Genomic DNA, 14,203 nt, shown 5'->3' on the forward strand with positions numbered 1-14,203 from the left:
TCACCTTGTTTCAAGGACAACACAGACAGTTCTCTCTTTGGACGAAATCCAATCCTTCACGAAAACAATATTTTCAGTCTAATTAGAAACTGCGGTTATCTGAATCTGAACACATGTAATGCAAACATGAAATGCTAAAACCCGCCCTCCGTTGGGGTATGCCCCCTGAACAGAACAGGTGTTTCCTATTTATAATAATTGAGTTTTTTCATCCGCAGGTGAGCTGTCGCCTATAGCCGATCTACGTCTGGGATTCTGGTTGTGGCGGGCTGGACATTGGTTGTATGCAAGCATATGCCAGGTGTATTCTTCACAGCGCTTTCTGGTCTACTTTGGGGACAAATAAAATAGGCGACAATGTCTTGTATTACATTAGTGTACATTGTATATGGGTTTGATACCAATATGCAGAAAATGAGCAGAGGTACCAAAATAAATAAGTAGGCTACATTAAAATTACAATTAAGCAAATTGCAAAGAGCAACCTGTGATTTATGTCTCTTAATTACACCAATTACAGGATCACAGCTTGTAGCCTGTTGGCTGGTTTCAGTGCTCTCTATGCCTGGTTAAACCGAAGCAGCTTCACTTCACTTTGGGGTGGCTGTGGCTCAGGGGGTAGAGAGGGTTGTCTGTTAATCGCAAGGTTGGCGGTTCGATCCCCGACTCCTCCCAGGCCATGTGCCGAAGTATCCTTGAGCAAGACTCTGAACCCCAAGTTGCTCCCGATGGGCAGGCCGGCGCCTTGCATGGTACCTCGCTGCCGTCGGTATGTGTGATTGAGAGTATGAATGGGTGAATGAGAGGCAAACATTGTAAAGCGCTTTGAGTACCGCTAAGGTAGAAAAGCGCTATATAAATGCAGTCAATTCACGCCTTTCTGCAAGATTCTCTTTCATTCATGTTATATAACGAGCTAACTACTTGTTAATGTTTAGTCCAGCGATTCCATGATGAGCTGTGTTATCTCAAAAGGACAAGTACACACGCCAGTAGAGACAATTCTGTTCCAGAATATTTACGAAGAATGAAGACTTTGACTTGAGGACTGTTTTTTCACCTTTTGAAAACACTCACAACCTTGAAGCTTTAACTCTGCGTTCTAATCTTTCAGGATAGACTTGGACTACAAGAATGTCTGCAGCTCTCATTTAGAAGATGAGTTTCTGTTCATCCTTCTGCCAATTCTGAAACTTGTCATATAAATATCATATCATGTGTTATGGGAAGGGGAGGGCTGTACATGTATTGGAATTGGATCCTAAGCTCAAGTCTCAGGAATGAGCTTAAGGACTTTGACACAGGAAGCAGCTGTGTACTTTATCAAAAGGCCAAAAGGCCCAGCTTCTTCTAACCCAGAAATCCTATTATAAATTACTGTAAGACTGACATGACGGCAATAGTTTTGTCAAACCACAGAGCTCAAGATGAAGGAGACAGAGAAGTTATTGTGCTAATCAGGGGTAGGAATATTGCCACGTTTACCAAATGTGCAATGTACAAATGTTCAAATGCTGATTAATGGCCCACTTTAAATGTACTCTTAGAAGGAATGTAACTCGAAGCTTTTAAAATGAATACATTCTACAACAAAAATTAGATGTTGCAGATAAAACACTGAAAATATGTCACAAGTCACAAGGTCATCCTACAAGTAAATAAAATCGCAAAACAGGAAAAGGTCAAATCTCTGTACAGCTATATGTGTTTAATTACAAATTGACACAGATACAGTACATAATTACAGCAACACGTATCATCCATAAATAGGAAGTGGAAGCCTGCCTCGAAATAATGACATCATGACACATTTGATGTGCTTTCTTTCCGTACTGTCTGTCTAGAATGAATCTCTAGAAGATCCATTCACACAGTGCCAGGTATGTGGTTGGAATATATACACACTGTCTCATAAAAAATGTGGTTACTTCTTCTGGATGTCTGTGCTAGGTAATTATACAGCCACCCTTCTCTTTGAACGGGTTCTTGTCCTCAGGCACGCCCTTGATCAGAGGGTCTTCAGGTCCCAGGGCCTCAACAAAGTCAATTGTTTCCTTGACATTTACTCCAATCTGCCAAGGAAAGATTTAACAATAGAAGAAGAAGAAGAAGAAGAAGTAGAAGAGGAGGAGGAGGAGGAGGAGGAGGAGGAAGAGGAGGAACAAAAAAGATGAAGGAAGATTAGCAAAGGAAGGAGAATGAGCATTCATGACTTTTATGCATGTTCAACAAAGTCCCTTTGGAATGTATTTCACTGACGGTAGGAAAATAATTTTCCTTTGATAAGTCAAGGACAGACTGATCCCTACCAAAAGAGCTTTCTTACACAAGTGTTATCTTATATTGTAGCCTTTTAAAGGTGCAGTGTATGCCAGGTTCTCACCGGGGTTCGAGGAGTGCTAACTTCCTTCTTCAGCTGATCAAGCTCCATTTTCAGGATCTCTTTATCTGACATGTCCCGAGCCATCTTGGCTAAAGTGACAACAAAAAGATTTATGGCCAAAAGTTCTACAAAGAAGGGACAAGGCACTGCTCATGTCACACAGGTTTGCACAAATACTTAGATAGATAATGACACTGATGAAACAATAATACAATCTAAATTTTCTATAGTTGAGATTCCTAGAACACTGTAAGGAAATTATCTGCAATATTGCCGCGCTAATTTTTTTACTGCAACATCGTATAACATTTTGGTCATAACATTTTCGAAGCAAAAGAAAATGTCATCTTCCCAGATAATAACATTATCAGTGAAGCAAACTGATAACACGAATTCAGAAATCTTCCAGGTCTTACCTGTTGAATAGTGGGACGTCCAACAGTCAGAGAAAAGTTCTTAGCTCCTAAGAGCTCATCTAGGGCTGCTTTCAGCTAGAATCTCTCTCTCTGCACTGACAGCTGAAGCTGCATCCCACAGACCCTCTTTTGGTGTGACCCGGCAGGCTTTGGGAGTGATGTCACCAATCCGTCCTGATCTTATTAAGCAATCAGGAGGTGTAAACCCACAAACCCTCTCTCCTTGAGCAGGAAGAGAAGGGGCCTGTTAATACGTTCAAGTTTCTTTAAAAATCTGGAAGAAGCACAGGCATAGAGCAGAACAGAGGTCCGGTCCTTCTGGCACTGAGGGGACTGAAACATGTGTATACCCTGTCATGTATGCATTGCTGTATGTATACCCATGCAAGTTTGGTATTGAAGAGAAATATCCCATGAAGGGGCTTGTTGAAGTGTCCATATTTGGGCCAAAATGTGTTAACCTTGTAACTTAGTAACTTTGACAAAACAATTCCACCTAAACCTAATCCTGTTTGTAGCCGTAGGTGGTGCTACTGCCTGCTGGTTGGTAACTGACTCACCCCCACCATTCCCTGTTCTACTATTAAACTTTAGATAAAACACAATTTTAAACTATTAAAATGCAACTGTGACAGTTATCGTACTACCACCACTGAGATTAACAGAACAAGATGGACAGATATAAATTAGTCCAGGAATAAATTGAACTAATCATACAAAGCCAAAGTTATCTGTCTGTCTATTTATTTATTTGCACAAGACAAAGAACCTCAGGTAAATTGTGTAAGCAAGTACTTTATTTTGTCAGTATTTATTTTGTAATGGTTTCAAGCCTGTTAATATCCTGTATATGTTCCTCTGCCATATTTCTCAGTGTAAAGTCATACATAAAGGACAGCGGGAGCAAAGCACGCCACACCACGAGGGTACGAGTTGCAAATCCTTGATCCCTGCATCAGAATCTTGTTTTCACTTGCTTCCCATGCCAAGGACACTGGCCAGCACTAAGGTGATCCGATCCTTCACGTCATTCAGTTAACGGTCCAAGGCTTTGTAGCATCAAACAGTACCACACAAATAAAAGGATAGTTGAACAATAATCAGTTGAACATTTACATAATAGCACAACCCATGGCTTAATTGTTATCATGCAGTGTCAGAAACGTATTCCCCTGAACCATTCACTTTAGTAAGCAATTGCATTCCTGCAGAAAACTGTAGTTTAAATGCAGAAAGAGAGCCCCAGATAAACAGCCCTCATATCTCAAGAGGCAATGTTCTGTATGGACAGAAAGCTGAATAACTTGTACTTTCTTAGTATGTGTTTGAATCAAAAGTCAATGTGCAATACTGACACTTTCTATAATTTGAAGGTTCCATATTCTGCCGGGGTCACAGACATAATATTTGTAACCTAGGTTCCAATACCCTAGTTTTGTTGAGAGCTCACTCAAAGTTAAAGGCCAGGGTTGAGACAGGATGGTCATTGATCCCTGGATAATCCTTCACATGGATTTTTTCACCCGTAAGCCATTCCCAGAATCTAGGTTAGTCTCATCCAATGTAGATTAGCCAAAGAGACGCATCACCCAAGATTAACAAGTGTCTCCTTGGAAACTTCTAGATCAGCCTCAGTAAGTGGTGAACAACCAAGAGAATCTGACAGCTCCTAGCGCTGGCTATTGATTGTAGAGAACACCGATTTTAACATTACAATGTTCAATGCATTCTGGTTGGGATGTTTTAAATGATTCCAAAACTTTTTTGACAGAGGTTAATAAAAACTCTAGTAGTTATGAATGAGTCCTGCATGAGTGGCCAAACTCAGTGGGGGTCTGTAGCTTCAAAGCACAAACATCACGGCACACACAGCACTCACGTCACACACGTCACACACATCACTCACGTCACACACGTCACACACAGCAGTCACGTGCACAAACACTTGATTTCATGCAGACAACCAAACACACACATTAGATAATAGGGCATTACTGGTATCCTGCATTAAGACTCTCAGATGAGCATAATTGAGTCTAGTCTCATTTTAATGGGTGAAAATAAGGATTCAATTCAGGCTCAGCTCTTTGTTTTGTTAAACCCTGCTTCCATCAATCTATGTATCTATGTATCTATGTATCCATCTATGTATCTATGTAGCCTATCTATCTATCATCTATCTATCATACGTCTTTTGTCTACCTTACCGTCTTTACATGTATTTGTAGTTATTCTAATCACTGATAATTTGTTTCCCCTCTCAATAACAGTTTGGTGCAAATGTGCTGAGAATCTTTTTAGGTTGACCTCTTTAGGCACATTAACCAGTTGAAGAGTGAATACTGAAATATTTGGGGGGATTAAAGTAATTAATTTAATTTCCTCTTCTGCATGTTGTATTTGAGTACTTGTTGTAGCACAGCATAAATAGTACGAAATCACTTTCGTAATAAGTTTATAATAATGTTATATTGTTGCACTGCGTCTGGTGAAATAAATATTGTTACTTGGCTGTAACTACAGAAAATTCGTTGTAACTATGACCTTCTGATCCTCGACTTTTATTCTGTACTCTCTACATGCTATTTATATTAGGAGAAAGCCTCTAAATTAATCAAATGTATAAATGCAATGTAATTTGTTTGTACTGTATGTACTTCAAACTTGTATCCAGTAGGTGGCAATAGGACACCTTTTATGGACAATCTGAACGAGGTTGCGCCCAGAAGCTTTAAAAACCTGTCACCAGAATTAAAGACTCTAAACAATAATGACAAAAGTTAACTATAGTTATTGGTTTAATTTCCTGGTAAAGGTAATACCATATACAAAATATAAATACGTTACTAGTATACTATTCCTTAGTGTCCTTATTGGTACAGCAGTGTGGTCATTTCACTTCACACAGAAAGCTTTTACTTTGACATTTTTAACAGGCGTCGACACAGGAAGCTGACATTACTTTACGTTTTGCTGCTGATCTGTCACTCCAGCAATCATGGCTGCCCCTAGCAGAAAGCAAGTTTTGAGGTTTCTCTCCCAATTCGGTGCGTTTATTCTAACCCGATTTGGGTTTTGGAACTGCTTCAGCATGTTAATGCTTTTTGCAGAGCGCGCTGATGCTAAACGGTAAGTTCTACCTGAATGCTTTACCTTCTATTTGCAATTAGTACCTAGCTAGCTATCGAATATAACATGTAAAGTGTTGTAATTGTATTCTGTATATTGTAGTTTAACATCACGTTTTAGGGAACTAGTGCATCTTAAATGTGTTTAAAAATGTACTTGGTTGTATACTGTCTCAGTTTCCGGTATTGTAAACTTACTCGCTGCTATCTGGACATCACAAGCGAGTCATCTGGATTGAGTTAGTTAAATAGCAAGATGAAAGTTATTTTCGTCGTCTTTAATTTGAAGCAAGCGACTACCTTGTAATTTAACAGCAGTCCATGATGAGCTCGCTTGCTATATCCCTTTGATCACGCTTGCCAATTAAATGACTTGATGGCACTTTTGACAAATAACTACTACTGCATTTACTCTACAGTAGATACGTGTCAGGTATAATTTTGTAAAAATAAAAGTCCTATTGTTTCCAGGAAGCCTGACATACAGGTGCCCTACTTGTATATCGACATGGGAGCAGCAGTGCTTTGTGCCAGTTTCATGTCATTTGGGGTGAAGAGGAGGTGGTTTGCTCTGGCAGCTGCCATGCAGCTGGCCATTAGCACCTATGTCTCCTATATAGGTGAACAAGTGCACTACACTGACTGGCTAAAGGTGAGTAACTTTGTTAAGATATCATCCTGTGAACTAATGCTTATCTGTTGGTTATTATACAAGGACTTTTATTGTGGACTTTTCTGCAGGTACGGATGTATTCCAGAGTTCTGGCCATTATTGGAGGTTTTTTGATTATGGCCAGTGGTGCAGGTGAAGTTTACAGACAGAAACCTCGTACCAGATCCTTGCAATCTACTGGACAAGTTTTCCTCGGTGTCTACCTGATCTGTGTGGTAAGACCTTCCTCTTTACTGAAGTGCGACCTAGAAAAGGAGACTGTGAGGTCTGAATCCCCCTCCCACCCATGGTGCAATAGACCTACTTGGAGTCAATTAACCTGAAATATAGAAGATGAGAGCAGACAGGAAACCTAGCCTTATATATATCCCAACTGAAAGGATTAAACTTGGCTAATTAATTGCTCTAGTATGATAGATTCTATATACACACACACACGTGTGTGTATATAGAATCCATCATACATACATCATACAGATTAAACTAGATTATAGAATCCATCATACTAGAGCAATTAATTAGCCAAGTTTAATCCTTTCAGTTGGGATATATATATAAGGCTAGGTTTCCTGTCTGCTCCTCAAAAGTGTTCTATGTCCTATCGATTGTACATCATGGAAATATAGTAGAGCCTGGTCTAGAGTCTAGACTGCCAAGCGAAAAAGCACTGCATCTAAATGCAGTATTCTCTTCCTACCACCAGGTGTACTCGCTGCAACACAGTAAAGAGGACAGAATGGCCTATCTGAACCACATTCCTGGTGGCGAGATCACTCTGATGCTTCTGGTGGTGATGTATGGGGTGCTAGCCCTGGCCTTCCTCTCTGGCTGCTACATCCGCCTGGCTGCCCAGGTCCTGGCCGTAGTCCTGCCCCTGGTCCTCCTTTTCATCGATGGGAACTTGGGCTACTGGCACAACAACTGCCGGGTGGAGTTCTGGAACCAATTGAAACTGATTGGGCATAACGTGGGCATATTTGGGGCTGTGCTGATCCTGGCCACAGATGGCTGAACACACACACACAGGACTTTTTGTCAGCTGCCCCAAATACAAATACTACTTGTATTTGGAATGAGATTTGAGGACAATTCGACATGGTCTACGATGGCCCCTCAGGAAGGATGCACACATCCAGTGGGTCATGTCTGGATGCTGGTACCTGAATGCTGTCTCGGTCGTCTTTGTCCTTAACAAACTCTTATTTTGCTTCCGCAGATAAATGCGCTCCATTTGAGGTTTTAATAACTTCTAGGATTATGTTTACATTTCTTTCTTTTCTTTCTATTTAACGTTTTGCTCTGAAACTTGACTCTTAACTAAGATGTAACACTAGTAGATTGTCGCAAAGTATTTGGTAAGAACATGTTAAGGTTTTATCATTGAATGGTCATTGAATACCTATTACAATATATTGTCAGAGTAACTTGAAATTTGCCATCTGTACCACTGAATAATAATCCAGAAATAGGATTATTTCAGACCCAATATTTCAAATGTACGGTAATTTTGTATACTTTTGTTTCACTTTTGTTTCATGCAAGGCATTCCTATACATGTAGGTTGTCATTTAACGTAATAATAAAAAAAACATTTTGTATTACATGTATTTTCACTTTTATACTTGTTGACATTCTGTTTTCCTTGTCTTCTCTGGGGGTGTAGGTTTGCTCTTGGGTGTTGACATCTTTAAAGCCCTTTATGACATGGCAAGTAAAAAGAGCTGTACACATTTGTTAATATTCTTTTAGTAGATTCTTTAATATGTGAATTGTATATAACCAAATATGAGTGCTTCTCAACATGACCTACTCTGCCTTTAAGTAACTAAATATTAGTGAAAAAAAATTATTTACAAATACTCGGCCACTCTATTCTGTAATGCATGCTGGCAGAAAATATTGCAGAAATATCCATAATCCCATTATTAGTTTAACATACTGTATTTCACAATTTGACTAAGACACATAACAGCAAGTACAAATACATTAAGTGTAATAAAGAATTCCAGCTGAGGTCCAGCTTCCTCGGGTTGTCGAATTGTGCCAGGGTAGGAAGGTCGAGGTGCTCCATGAGGTTGTGGTCCAGCTGCAGCTCCTGGAGGGATTACAGGCTTTGGGAGAAGTCTGGGGGGGGAAGCCATCTCAGTTGATTGTAACTGAGGTCCAATCTTTCCAGAAACGTCAGGGATGACAGTGCCTGGAAGATACAATTACTGTCATTGTGGCGTAACGCATATATATAAAACTACCATTACAGCGTAATGTGTGTGTTCATATGTATATACATAAATAACTATTACAGATCCACCTCAATAAAGGAGCGATAATACAAATGCACAATTAAGTAGAGCATGTGAATGGGGTTGGTGGGTACCTGCGCCTGAGAGCCTGCAGGCTGTTGTAGGCCAGTATCAGGATCCTTAGTGACCACAGCCCTGTAAAAGAGCTGCTCCGTAGCTCCATAACCCTATTCCCACTCAGGTCCAGCAGCCAGGTACCATGGGGGGGGGGGGGTCCCATGAGGAATGTGAGTTAATCCATGAGAATTACAGTCCACCAAGTCAGAATGCTCGTAGCAGAGGCAGTGGCGTGGAAACAGTTTGAAACCCCCAGTCATACAGCTGATTAGTGATAGGTCAGAAAGCATGGCCAGGGCAATAACAGAGGGCATGTTGAAATAACCTGTGTTGTTTTCTAGAAGCTGTGCCGGTTGCCGTAGTGGTCTGGGCATCTGGCATGGCATTGGGAGACGGCTTGCCTCATCTTCAGAAGTTGAATCCCCATAACGTAGCTCATTCTATTTTGAAATGAAATTGCAGAGCAGCACTGGAATAAGCTTGTGCAGATTTTTTTTACTATTCTTTAACAGTAGGCATGGAATATACCTGATTAAAAGAAGACCAAAAGCACATCTAGCAACAACATTTTGGGATCAAATCCAGACATTTCCAGAAGAACACCAAAACCAAGTATTTATGTTTGCAATGATAGTCTACAACAGTATCGTAGTCCCCTCCAATTGTAGACCACTCAGTGAGAATTAAGCATTGAATGTCACATGCCCACAGTAACACAACTTTTGTTTTGGAAGACATACCTTAATTCACTTGAAGGTCACCATCACAAGCTTCACCAATCCACTCTGATTTTTCCTAGAGCAAGTGGTCAATATACCTTTAATGCACCAAAATATTCATTTGCCGTCAAATTTATAAATTAATTTTAATAGGGCTAGTCAACAGTCGCTTCGCAGGTGTTCCCAGAGAGCCATCAGTACAGTGTAAATGTTGGCAACCTGCGTGAAAGAAACAGGAAGCCTTCCTCATGTAAATAACTCATTGAAAGGAGAGGTTTGCAACTTCATTAATGACCTGTAAGCACTTCTGCTTCTCAAAACAGAATTGTAAATAAATCAATTACACTGCAGCCCAATATAGATGTTCTTTCAACTATTTTGTCTTGCCAAGAATATCAACTAGATATCACATCAGGTATCAAGACAATTGTCAATGAAATTATTAGCAAAATCCATTGAAATGGCAGTAACGACCATGATGTAGACAGCATAACCTACCGAAGGTTAACCTACTGAATGAAACAAGGAACATAAATATTAATCCATGAGACCACATCCTTTTCAAATAAACATTGTGGGCTATGAACACGCCACAAAAAGGTGTGGAAATTACAGTATTACAGTCAGAATTTTTGTTTCTTTTATTTTAGAAAATGTCCTTTTTAAAGTGTGGCATTTCAAGTCACATTTTGTTTAAAATACAGAAAATACAGACACTTGTAGAACATGGATACAGCAAAAAGGAAAAAAATGACAGAAAATAAAGCTAACAAGCCTTTCTGACTGCTTGAGTTTTTTTCTTTTTGAAGAAAATGGAATTGAAGGCAAAGGGAGAAGGGAGGAAAAATAAGCTGTTTGGAAGGGTTCAGGTGGGGTGGGGAGAATGAAACAAGTTAGTTAAGGAAACTATGGATGCTTTATGGTTCATGTTTAAATTATCTTTATAAAGTCTAATTTAAGATTTACTCTTTCCTCGTTCTTTTTTGTCTTTTTCTTAAATGTTTTTTGATCTTCCGGACCCAGGGCCCTCAGCGCTCCTCCTCATGGTCTTGGGACTGAGGGCAAGGAATGCCGACCTCATCTGGCAGTGGGACCAAACTGCCCGCGTCGCCTTCCCCAGTCAACCCACGCAGGCGACTCAAGAAGATAAAGTGGAGTCCTTCTGTGTTTGCTGTGCTTGTGAACGTTGCATGGACTTCTGACTTTCCACATCTCTAAAATGTTTCTCAACCTACAAGGAGAAGGTCAAGTTTGAGATATATACAGTAACACAATTTGGATCATCCATTTGAAGTCGGTATCTATACACACACACAAACACCGATGACAAAATCAATACATTTTCAACCCATCGTAAATTGCTGTCAGAAACACCTCATTAATACAACCCAATTGCTGCATTCTGTAGTTTGAGCACCTACAGACAGCTCTAGACAGGACTATCCACAACACAAACAGACAACTCTGCGGGCCTGGATACTTACTATTTTGCGTACATGACTTAAAGCGCTTCCCTCTTTGCCTTTGCAATTCTCAACCTGGTAAGGCGGCGAGATGACGACGTCGTCCATCACAATGATGTTCTTCTCCTGCCATTTACAGTCTTTGATGCTTCAACAAGAAGAAATCGTTAGAAAGAGACCTGAAACCTCGGACAGCTGCCGTCTCATTTAAACACTGCCACTCTACATGCATATTTACAGTTGGGTCTTTGCAAAGCTTGCTTCAAAAACATAAATCAATCAAAAATAAACCATGACTTTTATTGGAAACCCTTAGTCAGGCTACTGACAGTTATGTACCATTGGTGGAAATGCTTACGTTTTGTGAATAGTCTGGAATAGCTGTTGGCCTTCCACAGAAACCCCAGCACTGATTGCATAGGCTTGGGACAGCTTGTCTTCCTTTTCCGTCCTTGCCCGATTGGCAAGCTTTTAGGAGATGAAAAAGAAAAAGGTTTAAGATCTAGGGGTATTCCAACAAGTGTCAATTCACCACAAACAGAAAACCACTTAAGCAATTGTGAACTGAAGTACATACAACATCGAGTAACGTGTCCTGACTCAAACCCTCTTTCCTTGCACCCTCCCACCTCGTGTTAGTCCCATCACACCTAACCCGATGCACTATCCGCAATCACAATAACAAACCAAAACAAAAAAGGCACACAATATGGCTGAAGATCTCCAGTGGATGTAGTGTAGATAAGAGAAGTTCAACCCCTTTCCATGTGCCTTGGTCAACTCCTACCAGTTCTGACCATTTTGGTTATGTTTGAATAAACCGGCAGAGCGAGTTCGAGACAATTCCTGTTCTATGAGATGTGTTCTAGTGGGCGACTTTGCACATGCAAGGTGAAGGTCGGGGAATGGAAATGGCGTTACCTTGCTAACATTCAGAGATGCTAGAGGAGGAGGAGTTTCAGTGCGATCGTTTATTATGTCCACTTCAGAAACATACGCTAAGTTGATCAGGATGACGTCATGGAGGTTCGGCTTTCCACTGGAAGGAGCGCATTCTGGAAGGATCTGAAGTCAAGGTGAACATCCAAATACATGGTGGCACCTGACATCACAGAAAACAGACAAGGCACCCTTCTTTGGAAACCCTTTCCTCTGTTACCAACCATTAAGACAGACAACGCATGCAGAAACCAGCAGTCACAACCAGGGGTCAATGCTGCCACCTATTGTAACCATGGGTAAGCAAAGCACCAATAGAGCACCATATTGCCAGGCTCACAAAGCTAAATCTAATACTAATATATTTAGGCGTGCCGTCTTTCTCTTCTGTTGCTTTGGTTAACAGCATGCTAAATTAATAAAATGTTAAATGAGTAGCTCAGGCCAAGTTTATAAAAGACATCGATTACAAATCAGGAAAAGGAAACATTGAAAGGTTAGCGTTGACCTGCCCAGAAACACACATCCATTTACACACATCCATTTGATAAAGTGCACCTGTACCTTACAAGTCCCGGAGAACAGAGGGTGAGATGTGGACAAAATATATGCTTCTGAATGCTGAGTACCTTAAAATTCGAAATGACAATCACATGGGATTTACTGCCATGACAGTCCAATGAATGAGTGACAGCCTAATCTTGATGGACATTTTTGTTTTTCATTAAACTTGTTAACATGTCTAATTCCATTTTAAATAATATGCATGGGCAGGGTTGTCTGCATAAACAAATAATTATGTATTGATAGCTAGTTTTTCTTATTTAGATACATGTCAGATGATGGTGGTCCTCCATCACGAGACTCGGGACAAAAAATACTAGTAAAGCTATAGCTTGCTACTGTAGATGGCGAGAATGTTAACCGTTCCAACTGAATTATTTTACTGCTTGATTAAACCATAGGCCTAGCTATTGTAATAGCAGCTACTAAATATCTGCTAGCTAGCTAACTAACGACTACTGTAACGAGAGAAAAAAAAGGACTGCCCATCTGTATAGCTAGCAAATTCTCAAAGTTTAGGGAGCTACCACAATACATACACGTAGTTTGCATCAACCGATTATGTGACAGACATTACTTAAAACCTAAATGTCACTGTGACACTTGTCTGTGGCTTTAGGCAGCTAGCTAGCCAGTTTGCTTGTTAGCAGCAAGTCCGTGAAACTGCCATGATGCCATTTACTACAGGGTTCTGCCAAATAGTGATCCTAGCCGAGGACTAGCAATACAATGTGGAATCTCAACACATGGAAGCCTGAAACTAAGGTTTTAGTACATTTACAACGATGTATACCCAATTGTGGATCAACTAGAAACCTAATGTCTCAACGGCAATTTAAATGGACGAATAAAAAATATTTAAATGGGACAAAGATAGCTCCACAACTCGGCTACTGCCAATTACGCCTGCGCGGATCACTATTTGACATATTTCGGTTGGCTACCCTACAGGGCCTTCCAGCCAGAGACAAGAGGCCGAAGATTCAATAGCTCTCAAACACTGAGAAAGGATACTCAAAGTCAACATCTTGGACTGGTAGTCAAAAGCCACCACCTCTCCTTGCAGACGCTGGCCCAAACAGGTGAGGCAAGAGACATGGCTCCCGACGCTGAAATACTCCCCCGGTCCAGGAGCCGCCATCTTCTCCGCCAGGAAACCGGAGCGCCAGCTTTACGTAAAAGTACGTGATTGCGTCATTTAGATGACAATGGGGCGTGTTGAATATTCACTCATTCATATTTTATTCATTCACTGAGCAATATTCTTGTACATGGCTACCAACATGACTGGGCCTAGGTCAGTTATGTGTAGGCTACAACATATGAGGATGGGCTTACAAATTAATAGAATTGTTTTTAGTTTGACAGTCAATTTAAAAAGTTATGAAAACCATAGCGCTAAATAGTTTTCAGTCTTTAATTAATGCAGACCTTGGGCAATGTCATGTTAAAAATGATCAATGATCACTGATCAAATCACAAATAGGAAACCCTGCACTAAAAGCAAATAAACTTGAAAATGGACGGGCCAACTACCAGTTAATTTATTTCAACACTGAAT

The 14,203-nt window shown here is 40.4% G+C and overlaps 3 protein-coding genes across 3 annotated transcripts; 1 reads left to right on the forward strand and 2 right to left on the reverse strand.

The window, feature by feature from the left end:
* Positions 1-1,677: 1,677 nt before the first annotated feature.
* On the reverse strand, positions 1,678-2,942 carry gngt2b (guanine nucleotide binding protein (G protein), gamma transducing activity polypeptide 2b). Its single transcript, XM_062474955.1, has 3 exons — positions 2,800-2,942; positions 2,384-2,472; positions 1,678-2,072 (listed from the first exon to the last, which is right to left on the reverse strand). The coding sequence occupies exons 2-3, from the start codon at positions 2,465-2,467 to the stop codon at positions 1,947-1,949; spliced, it is 210 nt and encodes a 69-aa protein (XP_062330939.1). The 5' UTR covers positions 2,468-2,472; positions 2,800-2,942; the 3' UTR covers positions 1,678-1,946.
* Positions 2,943-5,780: 2,838 nt separating this feature from the next.
* Positions 5,781-8,198, forward strand: tmem101 (transmembrane protein 101). The gene is made up of 4 exons (XM_062474696.1): positions 5,781-5,928; positions 6,399-6,579; positions 6,669-6,815; positions 7,304-8,198. Exons 1-4 carry the CDS (start codon positions 5,798-5,800, stop codon positions 7,610-7,612), a joined length of 768 nt encoding a protein of 255 aa, XP_062330680.1. The 5' UTR covers positions 5,781-5,797; the 3' UTR covers positions 7,613-8,198.
* Positions 8,199-10,293: 2,095 nt separating this feature from the next.
* On the reverse strand, positions 10,294-13,817 carry lsm12b (LSM12 homolog b). Its single transcript, XM_062475290.1, has 5 exons — positions 13,657-13,817; positions 12,061-12,194; positions 11,498-11,607; positions 11,161-11,287; positions 10,294-10,907 (listed from the first exon to the last, which is right to left on the reverse strand). Exons 1-5 carry the CDS (start codon positions 13,781-13,783, stop codon positions 10,815-10,817), a joined length of 591 nt encoding a protein of 196 aa, XP_062331274.1. The 5' UTR covers positions 13,784-13,817; the 3' UTR covers positions 10,294-10,814.
* Between the last annotated feature and the right edge of the window lie 386 nt (positions 13,818-14,203).

This window comes from Osmerus eperlanus, chromosome 12, assembly GCF_963692335.1.
Source record: "Osmerus eperlanus chromosome 12, fOsmEpe2.1, whole genome shotgun sequence".
Taxonomy (NCBI): Eukaryota; Metazoa; Chordata; class Actinopteri; order Osmeriformes; family Osmeridae; genus Osmerus; species Osmerus eperlanus.